The sequence below is a fragment of the Lycium ferocissimum genome, chromosome 3 (assembly GCF_029784015.1).
Source record: "Lycium ferocissimum isolate CSIRO_LF1 chromosome 3, AGI_CSIRO_Lferr_CH_V1, whole genome shotgun sequence".
In the NCBI taxonomy this organism is placed as follows: Eukaryota; Viridiplantae; Streptophyta; class Magnoliopsida; order Solanales; family Solanaceae; genus Lycium; species Lycium ferocissimum.
The window spans coordinates 18,618,404-18,637,025 of NC_081344.1; the positions used below are offsets into that span (position 1 = coordinate 18,618,404).

General features: G+C 34.7%; 1 protein-coding gene across 1 annotated transcript; it reads right to left on the bottom strand.

Moving 5' to 3' along the window:
* Nucleotides 1-1,133: 1,133 nt before the first annotated feature.
* Nucleotides 1,134-14,087, bottom strand: LOC132049954 (small ribosomal subunit protein mS47). The gene is made up of 14 exons (XM_059440941.1): nucleotides 13,871-14,087; nucleotides 13,023-13,103; nucleotides 12,864-12,932; nucleotides 12,675-12,738; nucleotides 10,978-11,057; nucleotides 9,918-10,001; nucleotides 7,187-7,271; nucleotides 5,934-6,019; nucleotides 5,730-5,851; nucleotides 4,093-4,153; nucleotides 2,947-3,045; nucleotides 2,766-2,867; nucleotides 1,746-1,787; nucleotides 1,134-1,640 (listed from the first exon to the last, which is right to left on the bottom strand). Exons 1-14 carry the CDS (start codon nucleotides 14,009-14,011, stop codon nucleotides 1,521-1,523), a joined length of 1,236 nt encoding a protein of 411 aa, XP_059296924.1. The 5' UTR covers nucleotides 14,012-14,087; the 3' UTR covers nucleotides 1,134-1,520.
* Between the last annotated feature and the right edge of the window lie 4,535 nt (nucleotides 14,088-18,622).

Consider the following 18,622-nt stretch of genomic DNA (forward strand, 5'->3'; position numbering starts at 1 on the left):
ACCCATAAGGTTCATGAACTCTACAATTAGATTCTTGCAACCGAAAATGGTAGCTGAAAAAAAAAATCAAAATGGTGAAAAATTTGTTGGAATAAATTGTGTATTGATAATTGAATCTAAAAATTGTAATTAAAGCTTGTCTTGAGAAGCTGGAACGTGAAGAAAAAACAGAAACTCCATGGACAGCCATTAATGAAACTTGAAGCTTCAAGTTCAAGTTTTGGGTTTCTTCAAATGAGCTTTGTTTCTAGTGAATGTTATTGAAAAAGATCGGTTAAATCTTGAAGAATTGATATCTGAAATTTGGGATAATTTGGTGAAGAATTCGGTGGGTTTTTGGGTGAATTTTAGTTGCAAATTAGTTGGAGAAGAAGAAATCCGACATTTTGAATTTCAGAAATAGCCACATTTTTAAGAAATAGCCACATTTTTAAGAAATAGCCCTTTTCTGGTTTAAAATAATTTTTTAATGATAAATTAGATTAAATAAAAAAGAAAATGGTTGGAGCCGTTGAGATCATGCCATGTGTCCCTGTTAAACGGAGCCGATAGACACGGGGGTATCTATGACCAAAACGCTAACGGCAGGGGTATATATCATCGAAAAAGCAAACGGGGGATACGCACTTTGGGATAGTACAGGGGTATATATGACCCTTTGCCGTTAAAAGAACCATGCTATTTAGCTAAGACTGAAATATTAGTCAAAATCATTTTGAGCAAGCAAAGCACTAGCCTTTAGTTTCATTACAAAAATTTATATGATCCAGTAATTTAGGGAGGCCATGCCTAACTTTAGGCCGTTTGGTTGGAGGGATTAAGTGAGTTATCCTGATATAAAATTTGAGATTAAAAATTTATCTTGTGCTAGGTTGAGGGTATTTGTTAAAATTAGGATAAATTTTATACCACGATCATAACATTATCTTATCTCATATGGAGGATGGGATAAATAATCATAACCTGATTTTGAACCAAACAACTAGTTCAGCAGATTGCAACAGAACACAACGTGAACTATCGTCAATTATAACAACTGCTAGTAGTATTGCTCTTACAAAATTTTCGTTCACACTTATCCATGGGTCAAGCAGTACATGCAAAAAATTCTTTGAAGTACCATGCTATTGGTAATTTCACAAGATATTCTTGTCATGATGTGTAGTCCAACTCAAGAGCTTTCTAAGTACACACAAAATCAGTCAAAATCTGAGAGCCTCTGCATGTAAATCAATCTCTGGGAGGTCCTCTAAACATCAGAAATATATTTGAAAAAAGTAAAAGATGAGGGAAATCAATTTGCAGCTTGTCCTACCATTTTCTTCTGTTACCACCATCTAGTACCTAAACAGACATTAGCGCAGTTCAGCCGTTTATATCTGCTCCAATGGAACGATCACTACCCAGCACCTTGATGGGAATGAAATGTCTTCAGCGGTCCTGATTTTCCAGTCAGTCCCATGTTCTATGATCGGTCCAAGAATATGAACTTTCCGTATGCGGACAAAGAAGGATTTGAATCACATAGAAGGCTCCCGTATTGCAGTGGCCAAATTGAGTTCGGGTTCTAATTCATCTAATGGGATAAAGAAGCAGTCAACCATGTCGGTGGTAACTTCCTCAAGCCGTGTTGGGCCCCACTGAATGTTCAGTACAAGAACGAATAAGTTTTCTCATCTTCTCCTAACTAAATAGAGAGGGGAGGGAGAGAGGAAGTTAAGCATACATAGAAGACAGTTCATTACCTTTGGAGCAAAGTCCTTGTCAACCAATCTAGCACGGACACCCTGAAAATGTTTTTGTGGATAAGTATCATAGCTTAACAAGAAACGATTATACTTTGGTTGGACATCAAGGAGGAGCTTAGTAGCAGAAGAGGCTTTTTCTTGTTAGTTTAAGAGCTAAATTTGGAGATTTTTACCTCCAACATCAACTCATTGGTTTGAGTTATAAGGAAAAATAATGCTGAATTAAAACTCTGCAATACTAATTAACAGAATGTTTAGATTCCACAACGAGACCTACATTACTTAATGAAACCCTGTGTTGCCAGTACAAAAGTTGGTTTCCAACGTAAAACTCTGCATAACCTACGGAATTTATGAATCATTTTACATGGAATAAGATGTGAGATAAGATTAAGTATACGGATAGAACACCTCGAATAACAATATACCCTTAAAAGTAAAGGGCCTTGTCAAGTAAATGATGGAGTAATAAAACTGCAAGGTTTATAAAAACTAAAACTTCTAATTTAAAGTTTTCTTTAACTAAAACTTCTACAAGTGCACGAATTAGTAAAGTTAAATCTTAAGTTTGGTATTGCAATTCCTATATAACAATTTATATATTATCAATCACCGCATAACTATTATAATCCCAGCCAATTAAACCGTTAAACGAACCCTCAATGTTTATGCTGTATGATTGTAAATCACTATATTTCCTCTTCTATTCCAGTTTTAAATTTGGCAAAAGATAGGGAGACACAATGCAAAAAAAACATCAGGTGATTTCTTCTCCTCTGCCCGAGGCTTAGTGGCACCTGGTCACTGTGTTGACAGGTGGTAGCAGTACACACTGAATAGTCAAGGTGCATGCAAGGTGGCCCAAACACCACCATACACACAAACACAGTGTGTACGCGCGCATATTGTATGTATACAATGATTTACTTCATTTTTCCCTTTCCTCTCCCTCCACATTCTATAACGAAATATGGTGCATACAAACTTTGTACAGCCAATGGTCAGAGGAAGACATACCTCACAAAAATCATCAGACACCCGTTTGGACACCCAATTAACTGATATGCGATATTCACGGACTAGACACTGATCAAGGGGTTGAAATCTGCCTTCTCTAATCTACATTTTGGCAGCCAAAAGAAATTTTAAACCCCGAAAAACTAGATTGCAAAAGTAATGGAAACGGTTAGCAACTTACTGATTTCAAAGCCACTTTCAAACTCAATGGAGAGGCTTCTTTTATTTTATTAATTGCTGTTTTACACCATTCATCATGAGATTCTGCTGCCTCTCTTTCCTGCATTTCGTGACAGAATAAACCAGTGGAACTTGGTGCAAGTAAAAAAGAGACAAGCAAATATTTAGGAATACTAAAGTCAATAAAGCATGTCAAGAAAATAGCATCCTCCACAACCCCTAGTCAAAGGGAATCAACCAGAACGTCAACAACAGCTAAACTAGATTTCTGAGATCAGAAAACATATACTATTTCTATTAAGGCAAAACATTAAATCAAAGAAAAGCGTCAGTGAGACAAACTTCCAAGATCAATATCCAGGAGAAAAGGTCTTAAAATAATGTCCCTAAAACTTCTATTACCATGATCTAAGACCAAAAAATGAAACAGGACAAAAAAGGGGGGAAAAAGACCTAGAAAATAAATAAGGCCGATTTATAGCCAGGATTGTTTCACAAATTTCTTTACAGCTGCTTGTCAATATAGTATACTAAAGTCGTCTATTGTTCAAAGTTTTGTGGGAGAATACAATTTTTCTAACTTTCTTTTTGGACCAAGTTTTTTACCTTTTTGGCAAAGCTAATATGTACAAAGGTTTGGGTTTGTGGCATAACAAGGTCTACTAAGTTTAATTATCGAAATGTTGTGTCAGGCATTAAGTATTGAACCCAGAGAAGCACGTATTGAAACACTAAAAGCCATTGGAAAGCACCATTTCTTGTACTATCAGTAATGGGTAGTTCCGAAGATATAGTTTCTGTTATTGAAGTCATATTATCCTGTTCCAGAAGATTTGCCCTCTCTCTTACAAAAGGGACAAATAGTGTGTGTTTGAAGATTTATCAAATGAAGTTTTCCATCTTAATCTTGCTCGTTAGTTTTACCTTCATTCAACATTAGTCAACAGTTTGGAGCAGCTTATCAAATTTAGTGCTTGCATATGGTAAATCCAGAAATACTAGTATTGGCTGAAAGACATACTTCCATAATGATAAATCCAGAAATACTAGTCTTGGCTTAAAGACCTACTTCCGTAATTTATTGCATTTGTACCTAGAGAAAGGAAGGACATCAAGAACAAGTAAGAGAGGGAGCGAGAGCACTTACCAAAGCTTCTACAATTTCCTCAACTGTATCCTCGCTAAAGCATTTATCGATTTTCTCAAGCCTGAATCACAAAAGGGGGTTAAACAAACTGAAACAGAGGGCAGGTTACAATGAAATGTGATGAAAGAAAAAAACGTAATTTTATTATAAATAAGACAAACGAAATTAACTTGGGAGCAACAGAAAAGATAACACTGGCATCTTGTAAAGATTCGTCCAAAATTTCAGGGAAGACAAAAAAGGCTTAAAGAGAACTCGTTTGACTCGTGGCTCAGAAAGGATTGATCTGTGGCCCTGGAAGACCAAAGATCCCCACACACCCCCCCCCCCCCCCCCCGCCGCCACCCTAAGATAACTTGTTTCGGATGGCCAAATCACATAGTCCCGATTAGTCTAATGCCTATTAGATGCAAACTGAAAAAAAATGAGAGTCACTTATATTCCCACATTTTAGAAAGGAGTTAAATAGACACTGTTGAGGTAACAGAAACTTGAAAGACAATTCGGGTTCATTTAATAAACAAAAGCTTTGAAAATCAAATCAGCAGGAGCATACTCTTTAAAGTCATAAATCTAGGCACGCAGTTTTCGGATTAACATCAAGCTAAATTTCAGCATTTAGATAAGTATTGTGCTAGACACCTTTTTAAGCATTTGAGTGCTATTTCAAGATACATATGATGTTGGCAACTTGAGTTCATAGTTCTTTCGATAACTAACGATCATAGTTAATGATGTGACATGAGCTTTTTGCTTGTTCTAGCGGGAGCTTAGTGCACGGGGCTGCCCCTTTTTTTTATAGTTACCAATGCTTCTTGCAAAAAAAATTGTGGGCTGATTGCTAAATTATGCTACAATTTACACAACTTTATATGCATAAGGTAAAATGTTTGTTTTGTACACAAAAGAATTAGGTTTAGAGTTTGTTTATATCATAGTCACCTATTTTTCAAAAGTTACATGTCTACAGTTTGCGTTTGTAAAATACTTTACTCGTGTTAAATAGCAATAACACTCATTACTAAAAAACTGATGGCCAATGCGTACTAGATAACATAAGTTGACCACATTGTTACCCATATTCTCCTCTCCCTCCAGTTCCATCTCATTTAATCTTCGTATTTTCTGCAGCTTCTATTCTTTTCTTTCTTTTCTGTTTTTTGTTGGGGGTGGGGGAGTTAATTTCTTCCTTTTCCTGTTATTATACCGTCATACATTCTCTGAAATCTTTCCTTTTCCTTTCTTTTTATTCTCTATTTATCTCTCTTTATCTTAGTTCCTTAACCATTTCTCTTATTGGAAGTTGGCTGGGAGACCACCATTTCTAAGTTTGCATTATTTAAAACCAAAAGGGTTAACAGGGAGAGAGGGGGGGAGGAACATAGAACATCCAAAAGCCATAGCACGTTACCTATACTCGTATATAGATAATTTAACGGCTGATAAACCATTCCACCATGAGTTTCTAAAACATGTCACTATCTTAAAAGCTTCCTAAAAGAATCACTAAATTGAATCCTAGAGTAATTTACTCTCTTCCCTTCCAAATCCATTAATTGAGCAGAGCCCACAGCATTCACAATGAGCAAGTAATAGAAAATAAAATGATGGAAGAAGGAGATTTAGATAGAAATTACTTGTGTAGAACACTCCTGCTATCTGGGTAAACAAGGTCACCATACTGAGCTAGAGAATTTTCAATGACAAGACGATCATCTGTGATCAATTTACCAAGGCGTTCTTCCATCCAAGGAAGCCTCTGTTGGACAGCAAACATCAGAACTACTAAAAAAGTAGAATATGAATTGAGAATAATAGTTACAAATTAACTTATCACTAACTTCTTTGAGTGAATAGTGGGTAGCAAGACCACAAGCAATCATTTCTACACCATTAAGCTTTTCCCCTGTTAAAGCCAAATACTCCCCTGTAAAGAAGGAGATGCCAGTATTAAACTCTTAGCATCAAACTTCCGGATATAGTCAAAGTAGGCCGATACATTGATATAAAAATAACTTCAGACCCAGCATGTCTTAAGCAGTACTAATCAAACAAAAGAAATAAAGAGAATTCATCAAAACAATCAATGCCCTTTGGTGGCAGAGGTGTATCCAGGATTTCGAGAAGATGAGTGCATTATTACGAAGAGGTAGATTCAGGATATAAATTTGACCAATTCCACCTTTAGGTTCTTACCATTGAGCCCATTATGCTTTTGAAATTATGGTTCAAAATTAATTATCATTTTTCAAATTGTACTAATTTTTACATATATAGCTATACTCCGTGTCGAAGATGATGGGATCCACCACTACTAGTTTCAATATACACATTTGGTTTAATTATATAAAATTTTACGGTGACAAGAAAAATAGGAATTTCAATGTGTCGGGCTTGAAAATTTTGAAAGAATAAACCAAATGATAGATAAAGAAAACGAAAAAAGCACTTAATTAAAATACAAGAAGTGACACCAAAACCACTTAGAGAGGTGCACCGTGCGCCCAATAACCTCGAATTATATGATACTTTAAACTTGGGTGCGTACATATATATTTAAGAATTTTTCAAAAAAATATAACAGTACTTTACACGATCTAGGGAGGGGAACATGGGTTCACATGAACCCAGGAACCCCCTTAAATACGCCACAGTTTGGTGGTGTGAAGTAATCTAATACATGAACATAACAACGGGACAATTGGAAAAAAGAGAAAATACCAAAAACGGTAAACACTTCTGTCCAACTGATGACTTCAAATAAATAAATCAAAGGGGCCAGTCAAAAATATGAAGATTAAAGCCCCCCCCCCCTCCCCCCAAACACCAGATAATCCGGATATGTGGGTTACTTAAATGGTCAATGCACCTCATCATCAAAGAGACGCATCGCCAGTTTCAACTGGCACAAATATGTTGCAGGAAGAGACATATCAAAGTAGGAAAACAATAAGATGATAATAGAACAACGTGGCACACCAAATCATTTTGCCTAACAGAGATGTTACTTCAGGTAAAGTTTTCTAGACTACGTACCAACCGGCGTAGCCTCATATGGAATATATTTATCAGTAATATTTTATTCTAAACTTGCCTAAGTAGCCAGGAAGGCGAGAAAGATAATAAGAAGCCCCTGCATCGGGATGGAAACCAATTTGAGCCTCAGGATTGGAATAAACCTGCAATGATTTTGCCATTTCCATTTGTAAGTTTAGGGATCAATTTTAAGGGAAAGAACATCACATCAAAAAAGTAAAAGCCAACATATCATACAACATGCTTTCCTTGAGGTGAAATCATGTCATGGTTCAAAGTTTTGGACAATGTCCTATGGTGAGTATTGCAATTTGTCACATGTAACATAATATCATGTCTGCTAAATTTAATTGAGAATTGCATGACTCGCACAACAAAAAGGTGCAAGCATCCATTAAAGAGGATAGAAGTTGGGCGTAGGAATTACGAACCTCGTAAATCAAAAAGGATACAGAAGTGAACAAATGAATACAGAAGTCTGTAAAGATGAGGTCATAAGCATACCACCACTCAAAGTATACTTGTCACGCATCATTTCCATGTCAAGTCGCAAAGAGTTTATTTGAAGCTCAGTGCAGACACCAAGTTTTTTACCCTTCCCTTCCTTGCTCCATCATTTTTTAAATATCACCTAGGATAAGTTTTTCAAATTTAAATAGGTCAATTATTAATTTCCGTATAAGATATTACTTTGTTTTGGAAAAAGAATATGTTTTCTACTTTTAGAAAATTTAAAGTAGCTATTTTTTATTTATTTTTTCGTTGCCTACGTTTTAGGAATATTTGATTTTAGTCTAATATATAGGTGAAGTCATATTAAGAAAGTTGCTCTCTTTATCTTTTAGATGTGTATATAGATGTAATTTTAGTAAATGATTTCCTACATTGATATGCATACAATATATAGATGTACTCCTGATGCAATCCGAGTTGCCTCAAGGACATTTCGAGAACCTTCCTGAGGATTCCAAGTGTGGATGATTGCATGGAAGGATGAAGTGAAGAAAAGGGAGCATCAAGATGACCAAATGAGTGAAGAGGATGGCTATGCGTGCAAAAGGGGCTACTACTTAAATGCAAGCCATCATTTCATCTTTTCATCTCAAAGGAAGACCAACCAAAAAGGCCCTTATTTCATTAAGGTTAGAATTGTAATAGCATAGCTTGTCTTCCTTCTATCCTTAGTATAAATAGTAGACTAAACATTTAATTAGACTTAGACTATTTTGATGAATGATATTTTGATACTCTTTTGAGAGTTTGAGTGTTTGAGGGCTTGTTGAAGCCATTGATTTTGCTTGTCACATTGTTGAGAGGATTGGTTGCTTGGGACATTAGTTTCCTTGAGGTCATCCTAAGAGATTAGGTGCTTAATAGTGTTAGCTAATTAAGAAATTTGGTTGCCTAATTGCGCCTATTTTTGTTTCAATCTATCTATCCTTTTACTTTTCTTCTTAATTTTTTTTTGTTTAGGTGTATCCGTTATTGTATCAACTCCCTCCATCCCAATTTATGTGAAGGTGTTTGACTGGCACAGAGTTTAAGAGAAAAAGGGGAACTTCCGAAACTTGTGGTCTAAAATAAGCCATAGAAATTTATGTGGCTATAAATCATTTCATTAAGGGTAAAAATTGAAAATATAAAGTTAAATTGTTACTAAATATGGAAAGATGTCATTTTCTTTGCGGATCGACTAAAAAAAAGAAAAAGAGTGTCACATAAGTTGGGACGGAGGGAGTAGTTAATTTACATCTTTTTTACATAAGTATTTATTTCATTCTATTTAGAATAAAGAAATGTGAAATGAAAAATAACACCCTCAAAAAAGATGAATACACAAAGGTGAGTTTAGGCACACCATTAGCATGGGTTTGAATTACAATTCTGATACATTTTTCTTCCTTCTTTTCTTTTCAATTTCTTATTTCCCCATTCATCTCTTCCCTTATTTTTTCTTTCTTTACCCATTACTTTATCCTTGAAACTAGGAATTCTTATCTTCTTCCAAACATCAATGTCAACCACCTTCAGCAAAAATACAGAAACATCACTCCCTTAAAAAGACCAGACAAGTCCTCCTTCATCCTCTCCTAATTTTCTACAATCTCCCAAACATCTATTTATTTCGCAAATTCCTCTACAAAACTCCAACAAATCTGCTTTCTGTGAAAGCTTCTCACATTTTAACACCCACCAATCCCTCCTATAAAAACACAAGCAAAGACCCCCAAAAATCACGACTCAATAATCTTGCACATACACACACAATCACAAAAGGAAACACCGTAAAAGCATTTGTGGTCTAAGTGCTCACTACTCAAGAAAAGGATACAAGTACAAAAAGAAACGCATATAGAAAAGCTTTCTTGGCCAACAGAAATGCTGACATCTTACAGAATTCAAATATTAATGGAGTAAAATCCTTAGTTAAAAAATAGTGCATTTGACCTTAAATTATTACTGGAGCATTGTAACAAAATTAAAGAGTTGGGTATCACCACCCACGCATCAAACATAGCTTATTCAGTGCACAGTTAAAATTTTCCTCATATCTGATAGTTTATGGGGCCTATTCAACAGCACTTCTCCCAGTGTAATAGTTAATAGTTGATGGTCTGTCCACTAAGGCACTCTATACCCAAACCAATCCAACTCTGAAAAGAATAATCATGCAAAAGAACTTTCTTTCGTTGTGCCACCAAAAATATTGACATTTATAAGGTGTCTTTCAAATTAATCAGATAAGGAAATCTGGTGCTATAGTCGGCACCATGGAAGCAGGAACGTACAGTTCTATCAGTTACAACGCGAAACATTCCTGGAAGCGAAATACCTGCCCCACTTCCCATTGTGACGCCATCCAAAATAGCCACCTGCACATAAAGATCGATAACACTTGTTGACTTAAACATGTCTGCTAAAGTTTGTAGAAAGTTAATTCAGTAAGTCAAATTTTAAGATGATACAGTGGCCTACTATGTCACTCTGAAGTCTCGCATGTCTTAGCTATTACTCAAAGCATCTTATAAGCTTTTAATGGTCATGTGGTAGTGTTATAATGTTGCTTTAAGGAGAGGATAGTTGGAGAAGTGCACTGAAAACAAGAAGCTAAGAGAAAATCAAAAGATTTTAAAGGATGCATGACTTGACTACTTCTCAGCTGCACAAGTTTTAATGTAGAAGGACCTTCGTCATGGTTTCTGAAGCAATTCTAGTCCAGCAAGTCTAGTTTCCTTCTGAATGTTTCAAACATTTAGTCACTTAACTTCGCTAGAAAAAAGTTATGACCATTTTACTCAAGGTAGGCAGAGCTGAGAAAAGAGGTCAGCAGCATGACGTAGAAATCAAGTTATTGAATGCGCTGGTAGCGTAAAATGAATTTACCGCGATGGGGTAGCTTTTCAGTATGCAGTAGCAAGTTTACATTATGGATTTTTATTATGTTTTAAACTATGACGATATAAGCATCAACATTAGGTGGGCTTTTTGAAGTGAAACATCCCTTACAGTTTTGATGTCTTCCAAGTACTTTTTGTAACAATGTATATAAGTTTCACTTAGCAGATTTTTTACATATTTCTACCTAATAAATATATGCTGAGTTTCAATTTATCGATTACATGTCGAGTTAGACTATAAAATTGTGCAGATAAATATTCATGAACTGACAGTTAAAACAGAAACTTAAATCCAAAGCATTGATACAAGCGGTGACGCAAAGGAACATTTGTCGAGATCTCCTAATAAGAGAAGGGAGATACAACATTTTGATGAGAAATCTCAATATCCAACCTCACTGACAATGCAATATGCAGAAAAAGGAAAAGAAAAAGAAAGAGTGATACTCACATTTGGCTTGAGATATGTTCCTAACAGGTAAACAAATTTATACAATGTTTGGAAGAACTTCTTGCATTCCTCAACCTTCCCTGCAGATAACTGCATCTATGAAAATGTTTGCCAACAGTTCCATAGGCAATAAATTTAACAACTACTAACTATTATCCTTAAAAACAACGAATTCTGTGAGCAAGTGTAGAAAATGCTCTGATATTCTCCTCTAACTATAGGAATTTACAAGGTCCATCTATGCCTTCAGTTGCAATATAAAGTAAAATACTAGCAATAAGAAGAAGCTAAGTTAATAAAATATGTTGATTATATTTCTGAGTTAGACTCATTTGATGTAGACAAGGAGAGCTCCAAAAACATGGCAGCTTCTCATAATCATTCTGCTAGTTTCCTCTTATGAAGCAAGAAAATCAAACAAATTACATAGATTAACAATTTGAACAGAGATTAACGATGATCCATTCTCACTCAGTAGGTTGTAAGAAAGAATTGTTCCACTTAGGTATTCAATTTGTTCTTGTCGGGCTCCTCACTTTTACAATTTGCAAATGTTGCACCTGTATTGACTAACACAAATAAGCATCTCTCTAACACAATACTCCCACTGTTCCATCTTATGTGGGAGGGTTCGAAGTTCATGGGTCAAGATAGTTAATTTTTGGTATGCACTCAGACATAAATCTTCACGTATTTTTGAAATACAATTTACATATTGGAAACATACATGAAGTACTATAAGTCCCTTAGTTAATATTCTGAATACTTAAAAGTATTTGAAGAAAAGTGTTGTCAAAGAAAAACCTCTTTAACATATAGTAATGGGGCCACATAAAATGGAACTGAGGGATTAATATTTGTGTCTGGACCAGCCACTTCGACTAATCTACCAAATACTTGTTACCTCTCTCCACCACAGGTACCACAGCTACCGAATAACTTTGTCCGGCACAGAGGCGCACATTTGGGTTCAAATTCCAAAAGACGCACCTAAAGGTGTGGATTTGTCTCTGTTGGAATTTGAACCGTGGTCTTCCATGGTCCATTCGAGCTTTATCCATTGCAAGTCACACCCTTGGGTGCCTCTACGACATTAATACTCATTAACTTTGAGTGATATTTACACCCAACCAAGTAGAAAACAGTAAGGGAGCAGTTCTATTGTGACATTGAGGAGGAAGAGGAAACTATAAAATTTCACAGTGGATAATCACGTGAAGAACTTCCGAAGCAGTTAGAAAACAGTAAGGGAGCAGTTCTATTGCGACATTGAGGAGGAAGAGGAAACTATAAAATTTCACAGTGGATAATCACGTGAAGAACTTCCGAAGCAGCAATCCTAATGTTCACAAACCCATAGAGTACAATGATAGCAACCCCAAATCGTGGGAGAACCTTGATTTCCTTGAAATACAATTAAAAAATCTTTGTTTTAAACAGAAATTTAAGCATGGAATAGTTCGATCATGGCACAAATTTAAGCCGAAGCACTTGATCATAACAAAACTTTAAACCGGGAGTACTTGATAATCGCAGAAAATAAAGCAGGGAATACTAGATCATCGCACTTACAAATTACAACTTGGAAATAGTATAACACAATAAAAGAGAAACAGAAGTAAAAGTATGTCTTACAAATTACAACTTGGAAATGACATAACACAATAAAAGAGAAACAGAGCTAAAAGCATACACACCTTCATTAATCAACTCATAAAGTGTCACAACATCTGCTCCAGAACAAAATGCCCTTCCATTTCCCTGCAATATATTTCAATCAAAAACTTAAAATTTTGCTGGTATGTGCAAATTGCATAAACATAACTCTGATACTTCAAGACAGAAATTAACAAAACAGGAAGATGAAAAGTAGCAATGATTATTACCTTCATCATGACAAATCCAATTTCTGAGTTTTCCTCCCAAGACTCATACAATCTACTTAAACGACCAGCCTATCATTCCAAAATAGAATCAACTACTGCCATACAGAAACATAAACAAAAATATTCTTTCAAAAAAGGAAAAACGTAAAAATGTTTCACCATAGAAGGAGTAAGAGCATTAAGAGCAGATGGTCTATTGAGTATAGCTGCTCTTGATTTAGCCCTTCCTTCAACCAGAACCTGTTACAACAACGCATAGTAATTAGGGTTTCGCCATATTTAGGAGAACACGTTTTCCAGAAAATGTTTTCCAACTTTCCCATGCTCGGTTGGTCAAAATTTTTGGAAATTCTCTGGGAAAACAAGTTCCACGGGCATTCCACATTGATTCTGTCCTCCCCATCCTCCAACACACCTCATCTTCACCCCACCCCCTAGCCCCCATTCCCCCCCACCCCACACCCCCAGAGGCGTATCTAGCCTTGTAGACAAGGGTTCAATTGAACCAGGGGCGGAGCTAGCTCATCGGGTGTGGATTCGGCCGAACCCAGTAGCTTTAGTCAAAACCTTATACTTGTATTAAAAAAATCTATTGAACATATATAAATTATTAATTAAGAACTCAAGAACTCTAAAAAAACTAAAATATCGAACCCATAAACGTCAAATCCTGGCTCTGAATTGAACCCCAAACTTTCGATGCGGAGCATAACTTTAAGCGTAAAAAATTACTAAAATTGTAAAAAATAATGGATATGAACTCATAACTTCAAAAATATAATGAGTTCAACGCTAAGAACCCATAGAGTTTAAATCCTGAATCCGCCTCTGACACCCCTACCCCTACCCATAGTCCCACCTCTCATAGTATTTGTGCACATTGTATACAAATGCTTTTAGGATATTGTTTTTTGTTTACTTACGTAGCAAACACAAGAAAATAAGTAAGAAACTCACTTATTTTCCTTCATACCAAACAATTTGATAATGGAATATGTAAAATGAACCTGTTCTTGAAGATAATCGACATGGGCATAGCTGGGTTGAGCAGAGAAATGTCTACAATATTGATTAGAGAGGAAACTCGAGTCATTTCTACAAAAGGGTTTACTGAGTGATAGCAAAACTTTGAGTTTATGGATTCTCATTTTGAGGTCTCTTGTCCTGTGTGCTGCGAAATGGAACACCGGGGTTTAGGGCTTTTCCCGAAAAATGAAACAAGCTTTCAACTCACAAGGCCTTCTTTCATTTTTTTTTATTTTTTTTTTCAGAATAAAAATATCAAAAATCTACACCAAAGGTGTGGCATGTGGGTTAAATGATGAAGTGGGTTGAGCTGGTTTAATTACCTCTAGAGATTAAAAAAAGTGGTCTCTAATTTTTGTCCCTCAAATTACTGGTCATTCATTTTTGTCCTAAGGGCAAATCTTTACGAGGTTTGGAGTTCGAATCACGGCTCAGTAAAAAAAATATTCGTAAGGTAGAGTTTCGTAGCAAAGTTAGGCCTCAGGCATAGTTTTTTGCATGCAAAACTCTGGCTTGCGAATCCAAACCCCTGCCTTGCGAAATTCTTTTTTTTTTTTTTTTACCGAGCTGGGGTTCGAACCTAGAACCTTGGGGGGTTAGGAAAAGGCAAAAACTTAAAACCATCAATTTGAGGGGGGGGGGAAATTAAAGACTAGTTCCTTTGAAGGGCAATCTGCACAAAAAAATGAGGCCTAACTTTTGCCCGAATAGGCCTAATTTTGGGTGAATGTTAGGTCTTAAGGCAGAAGTTTCGCGAAAGTCTTGCCTTGCGAAATTCTTTTTTTTTTTTTTTAACTGAGCGCGAGTTCGAACCTAAAACCTCAGGGTATTTTCGATCACTTTTTTAAGTGAAGGGCAAAATTTAAAGACCGGCGCCTTTGAAGGAAATCCATGCAAAACAATGTGATTTTTTACCATCTGTTTTAGTGTTGGTGGACAGAGTTATCTGGTACATATTTACTGATGGGAGATGATAGGTATCACGGTGAATTAGTCAAGGTACACGCAAGCTGGCCCAGGGACACCGTTGTTATCAAAGAAAAATAAAATATCAGTCTAACACAAAACTTTCTCATTTCATTTCTTTCAATTTTTAAGAGAAACTAGTCGCCCATCAAAATAATAAGAGAAAAATGATCAAAATGATCCTTAATTTATGCGGGGAGGGTGGGGTTGGACTATTTTAATTCTACTTATATATCATATAACTAAAATAGTGTTTGATGTATAAAAAAAGCTATCATTTTAGTCTTTTATATATACCACGTACTTGTAATAGTCATTAACGTATAGGAAAAGTCATCCTTTTGGTCCTTTGTATATACCACTTAACTAAAATAGTCCTTAATATATGAAAAAGTAATAATTTTAGTCCTAAATATTAAAAGTAACCGCTCAAGTCAAAAAATATGTTAAGTTTAACCAGCCATTCACATGAGTGAAGCAGAAACTACCATTTCCTCAAGTCACCACCATGTGCGCCTGCGACAATGGAGTAAATCTTTTTCTTACTTTTCTTGTAGTATGGTTCGTTCTTGCAGCAAGAGACGCAGTTGGATTATGATTTTAAAGGAAAAAACATACACTGATTATTGATGCGAGAGTTTCCATTAAAGGTAGCAAAAGGTATCTTTCTTCTCATCATACAAAATTTGGTTATGGACGAAAGGTTTCACTCTCATTTCTTATGTTTTTATGCCGCTCACGTGAGTTACAGGTTAAACTTAACATAAATTTTTATTTTGACATTACTTTTGAAGTTTTGGACTAAAATGATCACTTTTTACATATATTAAGGATATTTCGGTTACATCTATATGAAGGACTAAAGTTATCACTCTCTTCGTACATCAAGAACTACTCCCTCCGAATAAAAAAAAGTTTTCAGTTAGCCTTTTTTTCTTCAGTCAAAAAAAGTGTCCACTTATTAAATCAACAAATAATTAACCATAACTTTCCAGATTTGCCCATATTAACTGTCATGTGATTAAATCCCAATGTCTATTTAATTAGGGGTAGTTTAGTCAATTTACATTTTTTTCTTGGAGTGAGTAGCTTTTTAAGGGGTGTGCAAATGGCTAAGTAGACTCTTTTTTTTATCCGAAGGGAGTATTTTATTACGTGTTATATATAAAAGAATTAAGGACTATTTCAGCTACATGGTATATATGAAGGACTAAACTCTAGCACTTCTCTTTGGACTATTTCAGCTCCATTTCTACTTTTGAAAAAAGAATTGTAAAAGTAAAAAGTTAATACTGCAAAATTATCATTTAATTAATTAACTTTCTTAAGGGTGTGCCATATTTTTTCACTAACTTTGGACTGGAGGGAGTCGTATTCTAGTATTTTGAACAAATACAATTAAATAAAGAAAGAGATAATTTTTATTTTAACATGTACAATTCGTATCTTGCGTTTACACTTTGTTAAATTTAATTTTCTTGAACTTTTTGCTAATATCGGATTGTGTCTTACAACATGTGTAGTCAATTTGTTTTCTTCTATATAAAAAGACCACTTACTATGAACACGTTTAGCAACACGTTTTAACTTATCACATGTTCTCTCTTATTTTTTTTTCTTTGTTCTATTACAATTATTCTATTTATAAATTAATTAGGTAAAAACTAAATCCGAGAAACTAATACTTATAAAAATGGCTGATTCTGGCGAAGAACATATTGAAGAATTATCAAGCTCTAAAAAGGATCAAAAAGGCAAAGGCAGTGTCACAGATACACCATGGAACAAATCCAGTAACTTAAGCGTAAGATTAATTTTATTTACAAAAGAAAAAGAAAAAAACTTCCACCTTCATATATGGTCAATTATTTTTTTATTTTTTGACATATTGTATTATTATATATAATCAATTTAAATATTTAATAAAAGCTAAAATCCAAACTAGTGGCTTACTAAAATTAGTTTGTTAAACCCAAATTTTAATATATGTGGTTTGCATCTATACAATAAGATTCATATATATTCTCATTTGAACTTGTTTATAACGATGATTTTCGAGTTATTTTGCACGGATCTCTACCGTTCACCAAAACACATGCAATATTTTAGGAAATTTTCGAGGTCAATGTAATATTTTTAAAAATTATCTTGAGTAATAATTTCAAATCACTAAGTATAATGTAAAAAATAATTTCATACAGTTTAAATAGTTCAAGGCCTCGTACATTTTTTTTTTCTTTCTAATTCTCATCATGAAGTGCTCTCACTAAGCAATTGCTTTTAGTGTTCTTAAGCTTGAACCAACCTTGTCTAGAATTTACAACGTCAATTGCTACACCTCATGTACGCACACGCACACTCTCAATGACTAATAAGCTTAAACCCAAACTTTTTGCTCATGAGTATCTTTACTTCTGGTTAAAGATATGTCTGGCCACTAAGTTATTGTGTGATTTCTTTAGAAGTAAACATGGTAAGTGAAATTTGTTGCTCTAGATTCATTATTGAACGGCTCGAACATATTCGTTTTATATTTCGCTGTTCATGATATGTGGCTTCTAATATGTTATGTCCTTTATTTTCTTTACTCTTAATTTCAAGGAAATAATCGAAAATCTTGTTTTGAAATGAAATGTCATAAGCATTTTGGTTTATATTGTTCTCTTTTAGTTTTTGTTTTTTGTTGCTCGAGTCTGAAAAGATCAATTTCGTAAATCGCAATTACAGATTTGTTTAGAATAGTTTAAAGACTCATTCAAAGTTATAGAATGATACACATCGAAATCAAAAGGTGAAAACTGAACTATATCGAATTAGATTATTTCGATATGATATTGGTATAATATTCTTAAACTAAAAATTTAAAATATCGAACCGAAATCTTTTAAAGTTCTTGTTGGAATAAGAAAATAAGAGTCCAGGGGTAGTTTAGTAATTTTAGGCAGTTCTGTTAATTTCCATTTATTAGTTAAATAACTAACTTAGCAGTTAGTTAGTTGTTTCTTATCCCTATTAGTTATAGCTAATTAGGATTAGCTCATTGTATAAATACACATTGTGTATCTCATTTCTACTCAGCTCAATATATTGAAGTTACAAGAATTTTTACATTCATCTTGTTCATCTTCATCTCTATACTCAAATTAGAATTCTTGTGATATTGATTTTGATCAATAACATGGTATAGAGCACACCAAATTGGTGTCGATCATCTATTAAATTCTGCATAACAATTGAAAGATTTTAGTTCTGGGCAAGAAAATTCAATTGATTTTCAATAAAATTCAAGAATGGAAATTAGTGAAGAACAAGCAGCTCAGAACTTGAATGGATTGAATCGTGAAGGAAATCTGAACAACAATCAGACTCCGATGAACGCAAGCAATACTCAGAACAACCATAATCAGAGTACTGGTAAGGATCATAATCACCCCCTTTACTTGCATGTAACTGTTATAAGTGGAATTTCAATAATTTCACTTCAATTGACTGGAAGTGAAAACTATATTTACTGGTATAGATCGATGAGATTAGCACTTCTTGGTAAGAACAAATTAAGTTTAGTGGATGGTACCCCTCCAAAGGAGAGTTTTCCAATAGAATTAACCTACCAATGGGAGCGTGTGAATGCAATTATCCTATCTTGGTTAATGAGTTCTATCTCTAAGAGTGTTTTAGGAGGAGTAGTATTTGCAACCAATGCACAAAGTGTGTGGGAAGACTTAAAAGAGAGGTTTATGGGATTAATGGTTGTAGAACCTATAGTT